A 20,167-nucleotide genomic window follows, 5' to 3' on the forward strand; every position below is an offset into this window, starting at 1 on the left:
AGTTATGGAATTGATCTGCCCATTCACTGAAACAATAGTTTGATTTAACCTGCTGGCAATGCATACTGTCGTTTCCTTGGGCAAGACACTTCACCCACGATCAATGTGACTAATGACTACGATTAGTGGTAGTCAGACAATTGCCATATTATTTCCATCAATCCGTGAGTATTTAATCATTATTGTTAGAGGAAACATTGCACCAGGAGTGTTCCTTTAGGCATTCCTTAGTGACAGACAACGTAATATCCTACTTAAATTCAACATTTCATCCACCCACGACTTGAGGTCCACACACAAATTCTGCTTCATATCTTTTAAAGACATTAAAGTCGGATGAGGAATAAAATGCCTGGACTGTACTTGGACCACCGCTGCTGTTAACTTTAAATAAAGTATCTCCAACCACAAAGTAAGAATGCATCCAGACATTCATTAATTTGGTAAAACTTTCAAAACGGTGGGCTGGTGCCATTTCCTGTTCTGTCTGCTGCTATGAGGTCAAGTATCATATTTTTTCAAATTGATCTGAATGAAAACTAAACTACAGCCTTCTCCTCTGAAGAAATGGGAAATACCTCCAACTCAAGATGTTGACACAGCTGTGGCCAGGTCTGAAACTGAATTATAATTATTTTGTGTTTTATTGTGGCGGAATGTGAGAATATAAAATAGATTACACTGAGATGTGTTGAGGACTTGAACAAACTTTTTAGACCTCAGTTTGCATGTGTTTCTTCATTCATCATAATGAGTTTTAAGTAGAAGCATTTAAATGAGAAATATCATATCGTGCTGGTACAATTAACGCTGTGTAACTTTTCTGGTTGAACGCGCACCATCTGCTTTTCTGCTTGAGAGGAGACCCTGCTCACAGTAAGAATGCAGATTTTTAAGCTACTTTTTTAGCAATGAAAATACTAGTAATTGAATAAATGCAAGATAAATACCGGTAAGTTTAATGCTATATTACGGAACAGTCAAGGAAAATCCCTGGTTCCCCCATCGAATAAGTTACACTGAGCACCTTCAAAACTTGCAATACAGCTGGCTAAAACATATGAATGCACTGTTTTGATGATTGTATTCACTGTTTCACCTTTTCAAAATAATTCAGTTAGAAAAATATATTTTGGCATTTTACAGAAACGCAGAGAAACCGTGGTTACCGTCAATACCACGTGTTTTGGGACAGTTCGACTTTTCCGAATGTTCAGAAACACTTTCAGACTTCAGAACAGTGTATTTGGGCTTCAAAACTCCTGCCGTGGACACAATAAATGGAAACCTTTGGAACACACTTCTGGCAGAAGGAAAAAGGCCTTAACAAAGAAATGGATGACGCGAACTGAACAAACAATCTACGACTGGACCAACATAATAATTGGCCTTTGTAAAATGGAAACAATTACCTTGAAAGTAAATGGGACTGTTATGTTGTAAATGCGCTGTGACGTTTATTTTATTTTATTTTCTATGGATGTCATGTGTCTTGTTGATTTGTTTACTTATTTACTTACTCTTTGCCTCATGTTTAGTGTTAAAAAATACCAGAAAAGTTGTTTTAATGTACGTGATTACACCATATACACTTGGCTTTGTATTCTAACAGGAGCTACTCGACCTGTACAAGATGTTTCCCTGGAATCCAATCACAAAATTACACTTGTGTGATTTTCTGGTCTGCTTCACAACCCCCAGTGTTTTGTCTACTTCCATATAACTTTCACCTTCATAAAAGTCACGTGCATAAACATGTCTGATAGATTTCCCTTCAGGTCTGCGGCGTTAGATCCAGAGTTCCCAGTGCGTCCTTATGGGAGGATGACTTCACTGTCTGCTGCCTCTAATAACTGTGTATGGGACGTGCGGCTGGGCTTCGCATGTTACTCCGTCTGCTTTATTCACCAGCCTTGGACTTTGGCTATAAAACATTTTTGATACTCAAGAAATGTAACCACTAAACAGGCTTGTACTTTTAACCACCTCATACTGGATTTACTGTGTTTCACTCAATGGTTTTATGAGCTCTTTCTGTCTGTGTCCAGTAGCGTTGTCTCGATTCTAACATTTTAAAGTGGATTTTAGTGCAAAGGAAAAGGCTGGATACTTGGTACAGTTTTTGAAACCACAATCATGATACAAACACTTTTTTTTTTTCAAACAATATAATAGTAGTTTTTTAATTATACCATGTTGTCCTATACTATTTCTTGTGTAGATAAGTCTGAAAAATATTCAGGAAAGAGATATTTTATTCAGTATTGATGGGCATCTACCGGTAGTTTTGATAATCAATTAGTATCTGGTAATGATTGTGTTCATATTAAAAGAATATCAAAGGTGGTTGAAAAGAAAAGTAGTTGATTGCTATGGATTGTCATATATGATCTCAAAATGGACATTAACCAACAGTCTAGGTATTTGAGCATCATACTGTAACCAACCATAAAAACAGACCAGATTGTCTCCCTCAAAATGTTGACCAAGGTTCAATTTTGTCCAATCACAAACTGTCCGGGAGACGTTTTCCAGACAAGACGATGAAAAGCCTGCGTTTTATCCAAACACATGTCCACATCATGTGCCATCAGTCTTTTCTCAGGCAAACAATGAAATATATACCTGACCTGCTTATGTTAAGTCACTCAACATCACTTTCAATTTCACTGTGAACCAAACGTGGCACTAAGTAACATTTGTAAAGGCTCACTGGCCTGTCTCCATGGGAATATTATTGCAATGATCCACAGTACGGCATTACATTTGGTTTGGTCTATTTATTGAAAAAACAAAATACATAAAATAATTCAAGAAAAATGATAAAACATGCATTCTTACAGTAGGCGTTTTTTTAACCTCTTTAACGCCATACTGTGGAACATTCCAATTACATCTCCATGGAAACAAGCAAGTGGTGGACTCTCCTCCAGAAAACTTACATAAAGCACATTTAATAATTCTACAGAGAGTCTCAACTGAACAAATACAAAATACAAATACAAATACAAATATTAGAGAATAAACCTAGTGTCAGTTTGGTCATAGCTTAATATTTGTATTTATTTGAACAGATTTTGTAAAATGCAAAGTTGCAAATTAAAAACGGCTGAACTATATATTGCTTAAGGCATGTTTAAGGTGCTGTTGACTTACCCTCCTTCAAAGATCTTGATCCGGGTCGGCTCTGCGGTGGGCGGTTTGATGGACACTTCCTTCTCTCCCTGTTCTTCTTTGGACCGATCCCAGGAAACCACTCCTTTCATCTTCTTCCCAAATTTACTCACATCAACCGGCATCAACTCTGGCTTCAACTGGACAAACAGATAGCAAAACAAATTTACTGAAAAAAACTGTTATCATACACTGTCTGTCTGAAAAAAAATCTTTCAGCTACACGGCATTCAAACCCAAAGGATGCAGTGAGTGGTTTCTAATTTCTGAAACAACCATGTGGACAAATCGTGGAAGTCATGGAAATTATGTGGTGATTGTGGCATCAAGCAAAAACGAATCTACTACAGATCTGAACCCGAGAGAGTGTTTGGGACGAGCTGGAGAAGACTTTGTGCAGTGGTCACTCTCACATCATCAATACAAGATCAACTGGTGAAAAATAATGCAACACTGGATGGAATAAAACATTTTAATAATGCAGAAGCGTATTGAAACTATGCCACAGTGAATGTGTGCTGTAATCAAAGCTAAAGGCGGTCCTGTGAAATATTAGCGTTTGCCCCCCTTTTTTGGACAGGCAGTGCAGTTATTTCATTTTGTTCAAAGAGATTTTGCTTGTGTGAGACCACATGGTCTTGGTCTATTGTTGGATATCGATCAAACAAAGATTACTTAATCCACCTGTTATGGCCCCAGTATGTGTATGTGATTTGAAGGATTTAATGATTCTTTTTTTTTAAGCATGAGTTATTATGTTCTATATCCTTGTGGCGTGGACAGCCGATTAGTTCTCCCACATATCAATCATCCCTTTCGTCCTACTGCACACCTGCAGCCTCGTTCCCAGCATAGCAGCATGTTTCCTTGGCTGCACATGCGTGGTTGATATGCTGGTGTGTGTTTAGCGAGGTCCTTCGGTGTACAGTACAAAAATGACGACAGCGAAAGACTGTGTTCGAGCTCAAAAGAGACGGAAATCTGCGGAAACGAGAGATGCGATGCGTTGCGCTAATAAACAAACGCACGTGTAGCAGCAGAGCTGATGCATGCTTCTGCACGGGGGTGAGAGTGCGCATGCGCACTTTTTAAAAATGGACTAGCAGTCGCTTGAGTTCTCCAATTGGCAAAAAAATCCTCTATTATTCCTTTAAGGAAAAAATACAACTTACAATTTACACCTCTAACTTTCATTTGGGCCTTTACCCTTTTGTAGTGGTCTGTATTTGGGCAAATCAAATAATCCAAACACAATGGACCCGGCATGGGACCATAATCTGTGCCTTTAAAAACACACCCATCAAGTCATGAAAAAACAAATTCAACGCATTTAAAGATGCACTATGTAACTTTTCTAGTGCTTGTTAACTGCATGTTTCCACTGAAATGTTATTGCTTTTCCTGGAATGTTACACAGTATGGCATATTACACTTATCTATTGATGTAAAATCAAGCCGGAAACATCATAGCTCAGATTTGTGCAGAGTTAAGTCTTCTCACAGTAAGAATGCAGGTTTTTCGAGGTATTTCAAGCAGTAGAAACACCAAAAACTTTATAAAAGCAAGATAGATACATGTATTGTCTTAATGTGGAACAATCTAGGCAATCCAGAAAAGTAACCGCTGTGCGCCTTTAATAACAATTTTCAAGTTTAATTCTTTAAGTGGAAAAATTACCTGATCAAATCGTAGCTTCCAGGCAATAGACGAGACCAGCTTCCCGGAGCTTGGAGGCGACAGGGCTGCGGTGGTGAACATCCAGTCTGTGCATCTCTTTTGTTTGGACCGGAGCAGAGCTAGCGCCACTTTCGTGCTAAGATTTAGAGGGTTGGGATTGTAGGAACTAACACACCAGGAACTATAGACAGAGTTACGTTCGCTAACTGGACTGCTGTTTGGTTTGGTGTAGTTCAAAAAGCACCAGCTAACTTTGCTAAGAGTTCTTAAGCTTGGGAACTGGACAAGCTGATGGGCGTCTGCTGCATCTGTCATTGGCAAAGTCTGTTCAATATTATGGTTAGCAGCAAGCTGTACTTGCATGCTCACGGGGGATTTAGCACCGGTTTTCTTGGGGCTATCGCTATCCTCTCCCTCATTCGACGCCATCGATTGTGGGCTAGGATTGGAAACGTCAATATCGAGATCTTCTGGTGAATCTCTGCCACAGGTTTTGGGTGAACGAACGGTAACAATTTGCAAAGGCGGTGTAAAACTTTCAGCTCGAAGCAAATCTGGAGGTTGCGGTACAGAAGATCTAACAGGGATGGAAATTCTGGTAGGCACATCACCTAAAGGAGGAGACTGGGACATTCGTTCTGATTCGTCAACTTCTTCACTTGATTGGTTGTATTGTTTGGCTTTGCATTCGGTACCGCTCAACTCCACAGCGCTCATCTCCTTGACAATTTGCCCATACATTCTTTCTTCTTTGACCCGTTTTTGATGCTTAGTTTGAAAGAACAACTCCAAAGAACTGGTCGGTGATAGCATCCGTTTACCTCCAACAGCTGAACTGGATGCGTCTGTTGTAGAAACAGTCCCTGATGTTAGCGAAAGTGGGATTCCTGTGTTAAGACATGCTAAATTTGGGGACTTTCTTAATGCAGAAAGATCAGTTTGTCCAAGGAAGTGCGCTAAGTTGAATCCAGGACCGCTGATACCGCCAGAAATTCCAACTGAAGGTGGCTTGCTTGCAACAGGTGGAGGTACGTTTTCAGCAAGATTGATTAGCGGCCCACTGTCGTGTGAAGTTACTAGCTGGCTAACACTGGTGTACATAACACTACCGAACGATGGCACATTGGTGTGTATGCGAACAGGAACTAGCATACCCGGTAGAGAGGCTTGTGGGCTTGCATTTTGAGTGGCAAATACTGTCTGGATCTGTTGCAAAAGCATTGGATTGCCAGTGGAGGTGGATTGGCTTGTCTTAGATGCAAAGTGAGGATGGGATAGCGGAGAACTACGAGATGAAAAGCTCCCAGGATACATTTGAGAGGTTTCCACTTTCGTATCCATAGGCGGTTGATCGTGGATTGAATTTTTGTGGGTGGGATATCCAGGAGAGCGAATGTGGAATTTCTGAAGTTGCTGTTGCGCTTGAATGGCCAACTGATGTCTGGGCATCCGTCCACCATCTTGTCCCAGGTATAGGCCTTGTTGTGGACAGGGTATAAACGGTGGGCCACTTGGATATGTGATAATGTCCTTATTCATGACCTCTTGATGTTCTCCCTCTGAAGAAGATCCCTGGGTCTGCAGGCGATAGTGTTGTGGCCTAGAAATAAGAGAAAGAAGGCTAGTGAGGAACTGAAAGCAATGCAGATGTGGAATACTGTATCAAAGTAAAAAAATAAACGTTTAAATTTTTATTTGTAAGGACAACGTAATGTGTAGAACCAGAACAGCAGTTTAGATTTAGGTATTTTGAGATATGAACTGAACTAAAAGGACAAAGACTTTATGATAGAATCCTTTCTGGCCCTGTGAAAGAATTGTTCCTTACAGATAAAATGCTTGAATTTATTTTTGCATTACCTGACATGGAGAGGTTCATCTTGCAGACTGTCCTCACTGATGCTCTGTTCGAGTATGTACTGGGCATGCTGTTGGTGAGAATGAGGGCCCACACCTTTGTACAAGAAAAAAACAGTTTAATTAAAAACAAAAGATATTTGAGGATTAGAAACTGGATTGATTTAGAGCTTACCGCTGCCACCTCTTTTACTCCTCATGACATCGCCACCGGGGGCAGCACACCAAGACCCATGTTCTTCTTGTTTAATCGCCATCTCTCTCATCTCTGATGACTCCTGTACAACTGCCTCTGGATAGACACTCAGTGAAGCCTGAAAATGCACAGGTAATGCATTGAAAAACAATCCTCAGTTTTAAACATCTTTGCTCCTTAATTTTTATTTATTTAAATATATAATTGCTCATCCATCCAGGGGTGATCCCTTGCAGAAAAAAAATCCACATACTACATGTTTTGGACAATGTTGTAAAATCCAAAGCGTTCGATGAGCTAAGAGGGTCTAATTTAGCTCAAAGCAAGTAAATTCTTGCTTCTAAGGCCAGCTCCTTCAGAATGAAAATTACTTTTGGATGGGCTTCAGCTAATTTTAGCCAAAATGTCTTGATTTAAAAAAACACTGTCCAGATGCCTACCTTTCTGCAGTTGTTCTGCAAAAAGCCATTTGAAAGGCCTCACTTGATTTACAGTAATATGCTTTAAGCTTAAATTTTGTTTGTAGAGGAGTCCCACAAGCTTCTACACTTGGATGATTACATTTACTCTAGATATATAGACACATCTTTGACAGTAATTTACAACTGACTTACATTATAAATATGTTGTGAAAGTCTCAGTAAGTTTATTGCATCTATTTACCTGTCGGACAAGAAATCCTCTTCTCCTCTCCTTCATGGCAGAGGCACTGGAGTAAACCTCTCCCTGTCGTGAAGAGGATAAACTTCCATAATCGAATGACTTGCTTCTCATTTCTGGTAACTCTGATGGTAAAGTGCACGGAGCCTGCTCTGACGAAGACCTCCTCATCTCCCTCTGCTGGTGGTGGCTGGAATGACCACTGCCCGGTACTGTGAGAAACTCGGACTGCTTAGGTCCGCTGGCACTGGCCATGGAGTCATCCTTGTTGAAATAGAAAGAAAACACAAACTTAAGAGCTCTAGAATTGTAGTAGACAATATTTTTCATGAGAAGCGGGCCTAGACCATTGAATCATATTTTTTCCTTCCCAAAATCTGGTTGAATACTAATGAGTACGATATTTTAGGAGGTGTAGCATGAAGCGATTTGGAGAATTGTTAAATCATACCTGTTTGGTTGGCAACATCGACTTGATTGCTTCTTCTTTATCAAACGACATCGAGAACGATGACGAGTGGGACAAGTTGCTCTCTTGGCTCGGGCTCCTGGACAGGCTGGTGCAGGTCGACTCAAAACTGGACTCCCCTGATGAGTGCTCCATATCAGCCAACTTTAATCTCTTCTTTTTGGGCGGGAGTTTCTCAGACGGCATTTGGGACAGTGTATCGCTCCTTTGTGGCAACTGAAACTCTTCTTGATGGGGTTGTGTTTTGTCTGGTTCTTTAAACGCAGGCATTTCTGAGTCTTTCTCTGGCTTATCAGGCTCCTCTGTTACCCTGATTTCTGGAACTTGAATGTTAGGTTGACGGACTAACTTGTGCGGTATGTGATAAGGTTGTCCAGGAGAGGGTGCTGCAGATGACGACGAATGTGAAGCTAAGTCGCTATCGCTTTGCACCTGTTGATCCATACTTTCTGTCCTAAACAAAGCCGATTCTGGACTCAAAGCATCTTCATAAATGTCATTGTCTGATTGTTCCGAGTACTGGCTGACTAGAGGCCTATCCTGATATGATAGCTGATCAAAAGATTCTGACTTCTCAAAAGAATTTGGCCTGCTTAGTGAATTGGTGTGTTGGATGACAGATATAACATTCCCAGCAGCTTTACGAACTTCAGACTCTGTAAAAAGTGCAATGTCTTCAGAGCACATACTGGCACATGTATCAAAGCTATCAGACTGGCTATGGAACGAGCCTTTTCCTGTTGGGGTACTTCTTGCACCATCAAGACTACCTTTAAATTCATAATCAACTGCCATTTCTACTGAACCGCTACAGCTACTATCGCAATGCCCTGGACTATCCTCCTCATCACCTACACTAGTAGCCTTTCTTCGCTTCCTTGTCGCTAGATCTGGCATAGTACCTTGCAAGCCAACCATTTTGCTACCCATTGCGTCCCCGACATGTGCTTCATTGCCTGAATGTTCAAATGCTTTTTGTCTCCTGAGTATTCGAAGCGTAGATGGATAAAATACCTCATCTGGGGGCATCATTTCGTCAACAGAGTGGCTGCCTCGGATTCCAGGCGGGACGCTAAGGTTTGGTGGTGACGGAGTTGGCATTGAGTTGCTTCTAATGAAGTGACTTGTTTCAGATGGAGGTTCGAGGAGTCCGGTGATGCTTTGACAAGGTCCAGTCAAATATTGCTTTGGGTCTCCAGATACACCCACATCACTACTAAAACATATATCTTCAGTTAGCTTCCCCATGTCAATAATAGCACCTTTTTGCTTTAAGCTAGCTAGAGTGTTAAGGTCTGCAACAGCCATTCCTACTGTTATAGACTGTCTAGATCGGGAATTCGGACGATAGTACCATGTCCTACCAAACATTATCTCTTCGTAAGTTTTTACATCCGTATTTGGAGGGCTAATTTGCTGTTCTGCACTTTCAGAACGGGAAAAGTACCCTGAGTCCGTACTGCCTTTGCTATGCGGGCTCAAAAGGTTAAGTGATTGGGTTGCGGGGTCTGAATCTAGACTTTTCTTCTCTTTTAAGCTCATGGCTAGACACTTTTTGATGCTGGGGGAATCGTCCAGAGAGTGAACCCGTCCCCCAGCTTGAGAACCCAACATGTGGTGTGAAGTTTTGATGTCCTGGAAGGGGGGGCACTCCATTCCTGGTGAAGGGACAGCTCCAGCTTTGGGAACAATCAGGATAGGCACTTTCATCGCTCCCATGGGTAGCTCTTCAGCCGAGTCTGCATAGGCTGGTTCCACACCAACTAAAGACAAGACGGACAAGGGTTGAGGGATGCTGCATAAATAAATACATAAAAAACAGAATGGTAGAGTCGGTCGGGTCTGATGGAGCCAAATAAATAAGAAAATGTATGTTCTTGAAGTTCATATTTTTATGGCAGGCATACCAAGTAATATCAGGTCTAATTAGATGCATTAATTAAGATCAAATACATTTACTACAATGAAATCTTGTTCTTATTTCTAAAATGTATATTAATCGGGAATAACAAAAGCACAAAATTTCTGTTTTTTTTTTAATTTTTGTATTTTTGTCTTGGATAGAGTGAACCCAACCCAGTACCCCAAGTTTACCTGCATGTTGCATGTCTTTATCCATCAGCATCGTCGCTCCTTCCACCACATCCTCGTCAGTGTCTGTGCTCTGTTCTCCATCTGAGTGCACTTCTGCTTCCCCTGACGGAGACACCTGGTCCAACTCCCCAGCTCGAGCTGCGGCCAACTCCGAAAACGGCACCAGACCTGCTTTAATGGCGTGAGCGTGGGACTTGCGATGCTTGTAAAGGTTGCTTTTAGTTTTAAACGAGAATCCACATGGCACACAAGGGTACGGTCGTTCTCCTGTGTGTGATCGGATATGCTTTTTCAACACACTTGGTTTGGCGCAAGCTCGTCCACAATAGTGACATATATACTTCCCAGGCTTTTTTGGCTTCTGGTCTTTCTTGCCATGACTCTCCTCTAAAGAATCAGATTGGGAATACTGCCCAAAAGAACTGGGTAAACTTGGTGATTTTTGCCTTGGAAAACGTCCTGCTCCAGATGCATGCGGTTGCGTATGCCCTGGATGCCCAAATAACTCATCCGAAGGGAGCTGTCCGGCAAAGGGCCAAGCATGAGGCTCAAGTCCTGGCTGGGGTTTGGCTCCAGACAAGAATCGCTGCTCTGTTTGTGGATGTTGTGGATATTGTTGACTCATCTGGTAGGCATATCCCCTCGGAAATCCTTGCCCATATGGTCCTTGCAATTCTTGCCCTTGACCTCCCATTGTGGGCTGTCCCGGTAGCATTTTCCCAGTATTTCCTATCATTCCATATTTATGTCGTGGCACAGATCCACCGGTAGCACCACAAGGTAAGCTCTCCCTGTTTTGAGCCTCAGGATCGGCAAAAGTGCTTCGTTTGGTGGATGTGGGTTCTGATGCCCACTTCCTTTGCAAAGTGGCCTTGTCCTTCATTGCTTCTTTGCTTTGGCATTTCTGCCCAACACCGGAAGCGGGCTCCTGAGCATCCATCGTGTAATGCTCTTTCTTAGGTTTGAGAAAGGGGGAAAGTTGGGAGGATCAAGGTAATTAAAAAGTCCCAAAGCTCATTAACATCATAGCTCAAGGTTTTGGGGCTAAAGCCAAGTTCAATTCAGGTCCATTGCCGTACCGGACCAAAGTATGGGTGAGCAAAAACACAAGGGCATTAAATGATGACATAAGCAAAGGGGCTCTCTGATTGTGATATTGTAAACATGATGATTTCTCCAGTTTTTTCAAAGTCAAAGTATGTAAATGATCTATAAAAAGAAGACAGAAAATTGGACCAATTAGGTTGTGTGTTAAAATGTGTTACAACAACAAATATTTCCCAAATTGCTAACCTTGTATGCGTAAAAGTGCAAGTAGATCCACGATTGGTTCATTCAGAAGTCATTCAGCTTGTTCAAGAGGAAATCTACAAGTCGAGAAAAAAAAAAGTAAGCCGTCATAGCGTTAGATAAACACAAGCCAACAAAGCGCAGCTGGGAAATAATGTTTTATGACAAATTCTCAAATTAAGGTTACTTGGGAAATAATATCCCTATGTTTACACGGCACAATGTTGTCAAATCTGTTTCTATGCTCTGAAAACAACATTACTGACCAACGTCGGTGTAATCCCTCATTCGTCCAGGCGTGTTCCATAGTAGAAAAAGCTTCAGTTGTAGTCATCTGGACTCAGTTTGAAAAAATAGACGTTTCGACTCTCATCCAAGAGTCATTGTCAATAACAGAATTTAGGTCGAGAACTCCGATATTAATACTGTTCTGTGGTAAGACCCACCCATTGGGAGGAGCCTTCCTGAAGTAGAAAGGTTTGAAAGAGGAGTCAAGGAAGCTATTTTTGTTAAAAAAGAAAGACCTTCTTTAAACAGAAATGGAGGGCTAAGGTTTAATCTTCCTGTTATTTATAATGGGTTACTGAACCCCTGGAAAGGTAGAGGACCAGGACAAGGACATTCAGATGCTAATCAGGTACTCAGGGTGGTTGAGCCAGGGTCTCACAAAGACAAAGAGGTTTCTAATAGCCCATTAAGATTCTGAATAGCTCGGTAGATACAAGGGGGAGTTTCTGTTGAAACAAACAACTCTTTCTACTTCAGGAAGGCTCCTCCCAATGGGCGGGTCTTACCACAGAACAGTATTAATATCGGAGTTCTCGACCTAAATTCTGTTATTGACAATGACTCTTGGATGAGAGTCGAAACGTCTATTTTTTCAAAATGAGTCCAGATGACTACAACTGAAGCTTTTTCTACTATTACTGACCAACATCAGTCCACGAGGTTATGGGACAGGGTTTCTCACGTGGTATGGCCTTAAATCACTACACTACATTTCATATGAAGTTGCCAACATCTTTTGTCAAACGTGTCAAAGACTGTATAAGGGGTATAATACAGGTGCCATTAGAATCAGGGTTATTTCTCTCTCCCATCTGTGTTGCTTTCTGCCCATTTCCTCCTCGCGCCCTCCTTCCCTTCACTCAATGACTCACTGGTGCAATGCAAACCCACGCTGTTCCTAAAAAGACACAAAGGCTTAAAAATAGCACCGGGGAAGTGACGTTCGCCAGTCATAATGTGTGGAGGCGGGCAAAGAGGCCAAGGAGCAGAGGATCAGTGTTAGAGCTTGCACCCGGCCTCGCTTCCTCTGTGGTTGTTGTTGTTTTCTTTTTTTTCAAGACATAGTTATTGGAACATAAAGGAAAATATAGGATTAGCAGTTATTTCTAGTTTGAAATGGTTTATAGGATGTGCAATGATGCAATAGCCAAAGTATTTACAGTATGTTGACACTGCTGCTAATATTACCGCAAAAGTTCTAGTAGTACAGCTAGCTCTGATGTACCATAACTACTATTGGTGATATTTGCAGAACTTTTACTACAAACTCCAACTAGACAACATTACAGTGACACTATGTTATAAGGTAGCAATATGGTGAAGGTTAAAGTATTATCTTCATAAACTTCCAATTGGTAAAGCAATATTTTGTCAAGTAACATAGTGAATTTGTTACAGATTCTAAAACTATACTTCAATACACTAGTACTTACCGGTACATCTTATGATATTTGTTCTATTGGTTCAAAATTACGGGCAAGAAGTGCCTTTTGAAAATCTATTAACAACTGCTACAAACCCCTGCATGACTCTATTTACTGTACTATATCCAAATCCAACTTTGCAGAAGAAGTGCGTGAACAAAGGCAAAGTACTTTGCAGAGGTGGCATCTGCTAGTGCCGCAGTGCTAACAAACTCTTGTATGTTTCCACAGTGTAACGTCTCAGGGACCACAGAACACCTGGGAGAGGAAGAGGCCGATAACTCTACGCAGCTGCTGAGAGTGCACATTTATGCCGCGTATTTCCTCACTGCACTTTGTAAAAATAGCCCTGTGTCGCTCACACAAACCCATTGCAACACGGTTAAGCAGGACTTGGTGACGTCTCTGGCCCAAAGTGAGAGCTAAAAATAACCACACAGCAAAACACTTCACATTCTTCGCAGCAGGGAAATTAACTTTGGCCCATTTCAACCCCACATCTGATACAAAGCAGGCCGTGGATAGGGAAGTTTGATCAAAACAAGGATAGAAATTTACAGTTAACAGTTAAAAAAGATTCTTGAACATGCCATTCTTATGTTGAGTTTGAAGGTTGTATTGGTTACTATGAAAGCATTCTCCTTTTTCAAATGATGAGAATAAGGAAGCAACAATGAGAATATAATTGTGCCACTTAAATTGAAACACAATTGAGTAAAAATGATTAATGACAACGATTAACTAAAAGTTAACTAAAAGAACATTACAGAGAATGTAAATAAGTTACGCTTTAATGGAAAAAAGGACATTCTTAGATGTTTCTGTTCTGTTGTGTTGTAATCAAAAACTGGGGGGGAGCCTTGATCACAATGGGAATGTGAGCAATAGTTCAGGGATTGTGGTGCAGATGTGCCCAGATTGAGATTGTTTTCAACAGGGAAAGAGGACAGAAAGTGAATATTGGTCAAAGGACTGAGCTTTCAGGACATGTGACCAAGAGGAAGACGTTTAATAGTGGAGTGTAGGGGATATGGTTGGATGGATGCAGAGGCAATCCATAATATGAATGGTTCAGGAAGAGAAGAACTCACCAAGGTTAGAGCTGTTTGGGCATTTTGTTCTATTTACTACAGAGTTTTACGCAATCCACTTTTAAACTGGTTGGCGTTTGTTTTGTAACAGCAGGTCTGTATAGCACTGAGTGGGAGACTGTGTTATGGTGAATGACTTACATAAAGCAGTATTTATATACCTGCACTACTTCCTGTGGTAGGAGAGACAAGGCTCTGGGCTGTATTGAAAGTGTGGGGGCAGGGTTTGTCCAAGGGGGGGGTTAGAGGGCGAGATAAGATGCTTGCGGTGTAGTGAGCAGGTCAAAACATAAGATACAGTATGCCTAAATATAGCACCAAACACTCAGTAAAAAGAGATAAATCAGAAAAGGGCAATAATACAAGGAGACTTAATAAAAACAATCTCATATTTCAATCTTATTGTCAAAAGTATCAAAAATCTGATTTTAAAAAAACTAAAGAAATGTATTAGGTATTAATACTGAACAAAAAACAAACAAATCGCATAAACAAGACTAAATGTGATTGATCAGACCTAGAATAAGACCAAATTGAAACATAAAAAAGTGTCTGTGACTGTTTTAGGTTCAAAATGTCACTCTATTTTTATTATTGATGTATCAAAATCAATATATAGAGCACCAAGCCAATTCCCTAGTATTGATATCAAGTTTTAATTTTAGTATTTTGACAACACTAAATAGAATCCAACTTTATTTGTCCACTCTGTTCCAAGAAAAAGAAGAAATGTGTCTTTAACACGGCTTATTCAGACAAACACCATCCACAACCCTCCAGAACACATGAAATAAAACAAACCTAATCGAACGTTCAATTAAAACAGTGCTTTTTGGTGCTATTTTAGAGAGTTATTGCAGTGGGGTGAGATTATCTATAGTTCTGTATTGTCTTCCTGATTGCACCAGAGGGAAAAATGGATGCAGGGGACGTTAACGCTGCAAAAATCAGTTTTTGCAGTTATCGTTGCGTAGCCTAAACTTTACAACGTTTTCCAGCAAATTCCAGTCAAAGCGTAAATGATCAAATCTCAAAATGACTAAGGGACATGAAATGCACTAGGTCTTCTTAATCCACAGCAAAATATTAAATTATTGAAATAAATCATACAAGAAATGTAAATTGAAGGCCAAGTATACAGGAATGCAGGGCAATGTCATCTCCAATGCAACTTATCACTAACACAGTCAGTTAAATCTACACTCAGAGCTAAAACTGAACATCCTTTGCCACTTCTCCAAACTTGGAAAGTGCTTACAATTATCTGGTGTGGACTGAGAGGTTTTCTAGGATACGAGGAAACCCTACGTTGTATATTTAGTCCATAGTTAAAACTCAGACAGCCGCATGATTAGCACCTATACCATTCTGTAACAAGCTGCATTCAACACACTGCAGCTGACCACCACTGAAATTATGCAACACAAGTTTTCTGTTTAAAAGTGCACAGGCTAAGCTAACTATAGTATATGGAAAAACAACTTAAGACGTCTTAATCTGTGTAAAACTACTGTTCACTATGACTGCAGCCGAGTGCAATACATTTACACTGGTCATTTTGTCATAAATATAACTTTGGTCCAGGGCATCAACATCAACATGTAAGCAAACTTAGAAGGCAATATTTTAGTGAGCGTCTTGGTAACTTTCACATCATAATTGGCGTGAATTAAAGGTGCACTATGTATCTGTTTGTGGTGGGCGAACCGGCACGTGCGTGTCTGTTTCAGTTTTGCCTGGGATGTTCCTCAGCGCGGCATTAAACTCATCTATCTGGCATTCACTCAGTTACAGGCCTTTTGATGGCTCAAAAACATGCGATGGTACAGATCTGACCGGTAACTTCACCTTGGCTACGTCTCCCGCTTGTCTCCACGAAGGTAGAAAAGTTTCATGCCACACTTTGGAACATTCCAGGCAAAGTAAAACATATTTCCATGTAGACGAGCGCGTACAGTTGCATATTTAAACTTTTCTAACCTATTTTTGATGATACTACGTTCGTTTGAGACTTTACAGCTGAAAACACACGTAGCGCACATGGCCACAACAGGAAACTACAATCTAAATGCAAAACTAAAACCCTTTCCTCTGCCCTTATAGGTCACCTTTTTCATTATATCAGTAGTAGTTGACGTAGTAGCAGTAGTAGTAGTTATTAGTTTTGCTGGGATCCTTCTGCTATTGTCCTTTCCCTTTGGCTTACATAGATATTTGTTTGATAAGCGTGAGCCCAGACGTCTGCAGCGGAGGCCAGTCCTAAATGAACTCACTGGGGTGCCTCAGACCGACACACGAGCTTCAAATTCCTCTGGGACCAAAACAAACATGAAGCTATTTCTGCCCATTTCGCAGAGTGTGTCTGTCCCGCTGCAGCGCTCCGACTGTAAAAGATTCGTAATTATAAAACTGCAAGTAAAAAAAAGACAAATAAGCACATAGAACTTTAACTTAGGCCCATTGAAAGAAGACAAAACACATCTCCTCTACCCTTAAAGGTGCACTATGTAACCTCTTTGCTGAAGCATAGAGTATATAAATCCACGTCAAGATTGAAATAGTTTGCGGCCAAAAAGCATCAGTTAGTCAGATTCTTACTCCAACATAAATGACTAATGTCTCTCCAAGTTGCCTTTGTTTGCAGTGAGAAATAAGCCTTGTAAACTGTAGTGGAGGAGTATGTGTGTAAAGTGCTGCTGGTGTCGGAGTTGGCCCTGAGTTGTGTTTGGCTTCGAGCCGCTGATAAAATGTTTTCTGTTACTTCCACAGCGCCCTGCTCCTGCCCCGGCCTGGCCCTCGGTTTCACTTAGAGATTACAACTGGGCTTCTCAGAAATACACACAGCTTTTTTCAAACGGATGAGAATATATGTTGTAATATGATATTTATTAAATAGAGTTGTTTCCATTAACTGGAGATGAGGATATGCAAATATTGTGAGGCACTTGGGAATTGGATTTCTGGTTTATAAAAGCAGAGCAAACATTGTTTTTTCTAGTTTTGGGATCCAGTTTCAAACGGTTTGTTGTTGTAAAAGTATTTTAAGGTACATGCAAACATAATAATAGTAATAATGACACAAGGGAAATATTTTACAGTAAGGATTAGGGTTGATAAAACTAGGGTACTAAAACTAGTACCGACACGAGATATTAATTTGTATCAATACAAAAAAATCATGTAAACAGGACAACAGTTTATCTTTCTTGAGCTTTGTCAGAACTACTGTACGAGCCCATGGAAACATTCAGAAAGTATTCTTATTTTGTGTTAAAAATTGACAGTCAATTGTCTAAAAAAAGAGGGTTTTTAATCATCCCTGTGGTATTGAAATCAAGTTTGAAATGGACGATCCAATATGGATTTTTTGAACCGATACCAATATCACATGTGTGGCTTGCAGATAACCGATATCTGCCGATGCTGATATTTTGATTTTAAAATGCATAGCAAGGGAAACAAATCTATTTTAAGTACAGTTCACAAATTAAATAAATACATAATAAAATAAAATAAATAATAACAACAGAAAGTATAATTTGCCATATAAAACCATTTGTTGCACGATAGTGTAAACATACAGACACATTTTAAAGTGAATTTCTCTTCCGTTTGTACTCTACGTACAGTAGTCTGTTCCATCAGTATCGGTGGATCGGCTTGTACTGGAACCGACATATCGCCCGTTCTCTATTTTACAGTAGATTCAATCATTCACCTTTTTTCGCAAACGTGGATGAAGTATATATAACGGCTCTCACTATAATGGCATGACCTCAAACTCAAACTGGCGCTCTTGAGATGGCTCTAGAAAGCCAGGAATCATTGGACGGAGTACGGTTGACATGTTTCACCAGGAGATGGACAGATTCCCGTGAACAAAGCTACCGCTCCAAAAAAAAAGAGCTGTTTCATTATGATCCATTTTGGTCCAAAACAAAGCCAATTCCACGCGGTCGCCAGCTCCCTCCTCTCTCTCTCGCTCTGTGCTCTGTTATGGCGAAATATAAAGTGGTTAATCACTGAATGGAAAGCATTAGTAACATGTTTGAATAATTTAGGCTCCGTCTGACCACCCAAAGTAGCAGCACACTCCGTGGACGGCGCAGAAACTCGAAGCGGGCCCATTGTTAGCAGAGGATTGGACATAAACAAAGAAGTGTGTATGGGTAATATGAAGCCAGCTGACAGGACTCCTATCTGGCTACAAAAGACCGTTCCTTCACCTCCACGGTTTAACTAGCCACTAAAACCTGGGTCTATTTTAGCTAGAAACCAAATATAACCGTCTTTGAATGGAATAAACCGAATGTGCTTTGCAAATCCCTTATGGCTACAACCTTTAATTGCCTGATCATGACTTGTCGACCATAAGAAACAATTGTAATGGTATTTTGTAGCTGGACTATACAGACACATACCAGGTCCAAACTATAGATAAAGATGTTTCTATAAATATATTAAACACATTTTGTTCTTTGCAGAGGAACTTTCTATTCTATAAATAATTGCTGCCTTTGCAATTTGATATTTGCGCCAATTAAAATTGCAATTTAGGTCTGATTGCGATGTATTGTGCGGCTTTATTTTGAGGCACATGACTAAGACACTACGAGAGCAACACAATACTACACTACAGTAGTTACTTTTACAGTGCCCTTGAGCAAGGCAGTAAAGTGTGTGTCGGAGCAGCGGGCAGCAGGGGGCTGTGGTTAAACCCAGGAAGAGCTCAGCGGGTCTGCAGTGAGGGCTTTTCAGAAACACGTGTTCCTCCAACGCCAGGAACCAAGAAGATGCAATTTGACCTTTTAGCTCCGTTGTTTATCTTTTCCAAATAAGTTCTTACTCTGGAGCAGTAAAGAGGTCAAATATTAAACTCCTCAAACTGTAAACCAGTTCAAATGTTTGGTCTCAAATCAACTTATTTAAAAAATGTAAGAAAAATGTATAATAGTACCCAGAGTCAGTTGGGTTTTATGTGGGATTTATGGTAAAGCTTCAATCCAAAGAAGAGAAAATAAAGTAGGTAAAGATGTACCAATATCGACCTTAAGTGTTTATTATTATTCTGAGAAGAAACATCATAATATATAATGATTATTGACGATTATTGACACCTAACTGAACAAAATGGAATCCTCTAATATATTACTGTTCCAATAGTGTAACCAGCTTTATGAAATGACTTATCTTTAAATCTAAGATAGTCACAATTATTATTTTTTTGTTCTTAACCGAACAATCTTGACATCTCCAGAAGATACGAAACAAAAGAAATGTAAAAGACGATTATGACAAAACACACACGCTCGTACACACACGCTCGCACACACACACGCTCACACACGCTCGCACACACACACACTCACACACGCTCGCACACACACACACTCACACACGCTCGCACACACACACACTCACACACGCTCACACACGCTCACACACACACACGCTCACACATACACGCACACACACACTCACACACTCACACAGGCTCACACACGCTCACACACGCTCACACACACACACACTCACACAGGCTCACACAGGCTCACACACGCTCACACACGCTCACACACACACACGCTCACACACGCTCACACAGGCTCACACACACACAGGCTCACACATACACGCACACACACACTCACACACTCACACAGGCTCACACAGGCTCACACACGCTCACACACACACACGCTCACACACACTCACACAGGCTCACACAGGCTCACACACGCTCACACACACACACGCTCACACACACTCACACAGGCTCACACACACACACACAGGCTCACACATACACGCACACACACACTCACACACTCACACAGGCTCACACACACGCACACACACGCTCACACACGCTCACACACACACACACGCTCACACACACTCACACATGCTCACAAACCCTTTCACACGCTCACACACACACACGCT

At 40.8% G+C, this 20,167-nt stretch overlaps 1 protein-coding gene across 1 annotated transcript in view; it reads right to left on the minus strand.

Moving 5' to 3' along the window:
• hivep2a (HIVEP zinc finger 2a) overlaps positions 1-20,167 on the minus strand; it is a 104,263-nt gene that overhangs the window by 16,312 nt on the left and 67,784 nt on the right. The window contains exons 5-12 of the mRNA XM_072440658.1: positions 11,422-11,495; positions 10,129-11,337; positions 8,017-9,797; positions 7,569-7,829; positions 6,885-7,023; positions 6,713-6,806; positions 4,853-6,452; positions 3,157-3,314 (exon numbers count right to left, since the gene is read on the minus strand). Of these exons, the coding sequence (XP_072296759.1) occupies positions 3,157-3,314; positions 4,853-6,452; positions 6,713-6,806; positions 6,885-7,023; positions 7,569-7,829; positions 8,017-9,797; positions 10,129-11,068 (4,973 nt within the window). The 5' untranslated portion in view covers positions 11,069-11,337; positions 11,422-11,495. The remainder of the gene's footprint in view (positions 1-3,156; positions 3,315-4,852; positions 6,453-6,712; positions 6,807-6,884; positions 7,024-7,568; positions 7,830-8,016; positions 9,798-10,128; positions 11,338-11,421; positions 11,496-20,167) is intronic.

Source organism: Eucyclogobius newberryi, unplaced genomic scaffold, assembly GCF_026437365.1.
Source record: "Eucyclogobius newberryi isolate DKJ021-1_F unplaced genomic scaffold, fEucNew1.0.hap1 SCAF_1, whole genome shotgun sequence".
Taxonomy (NCBI): Eukaryota; Metazoa; Chordata; class Actinopteri; order Gobiiformes; family Gobiidae; genus Eucyclogobius; species Eucyclogobius newberryi.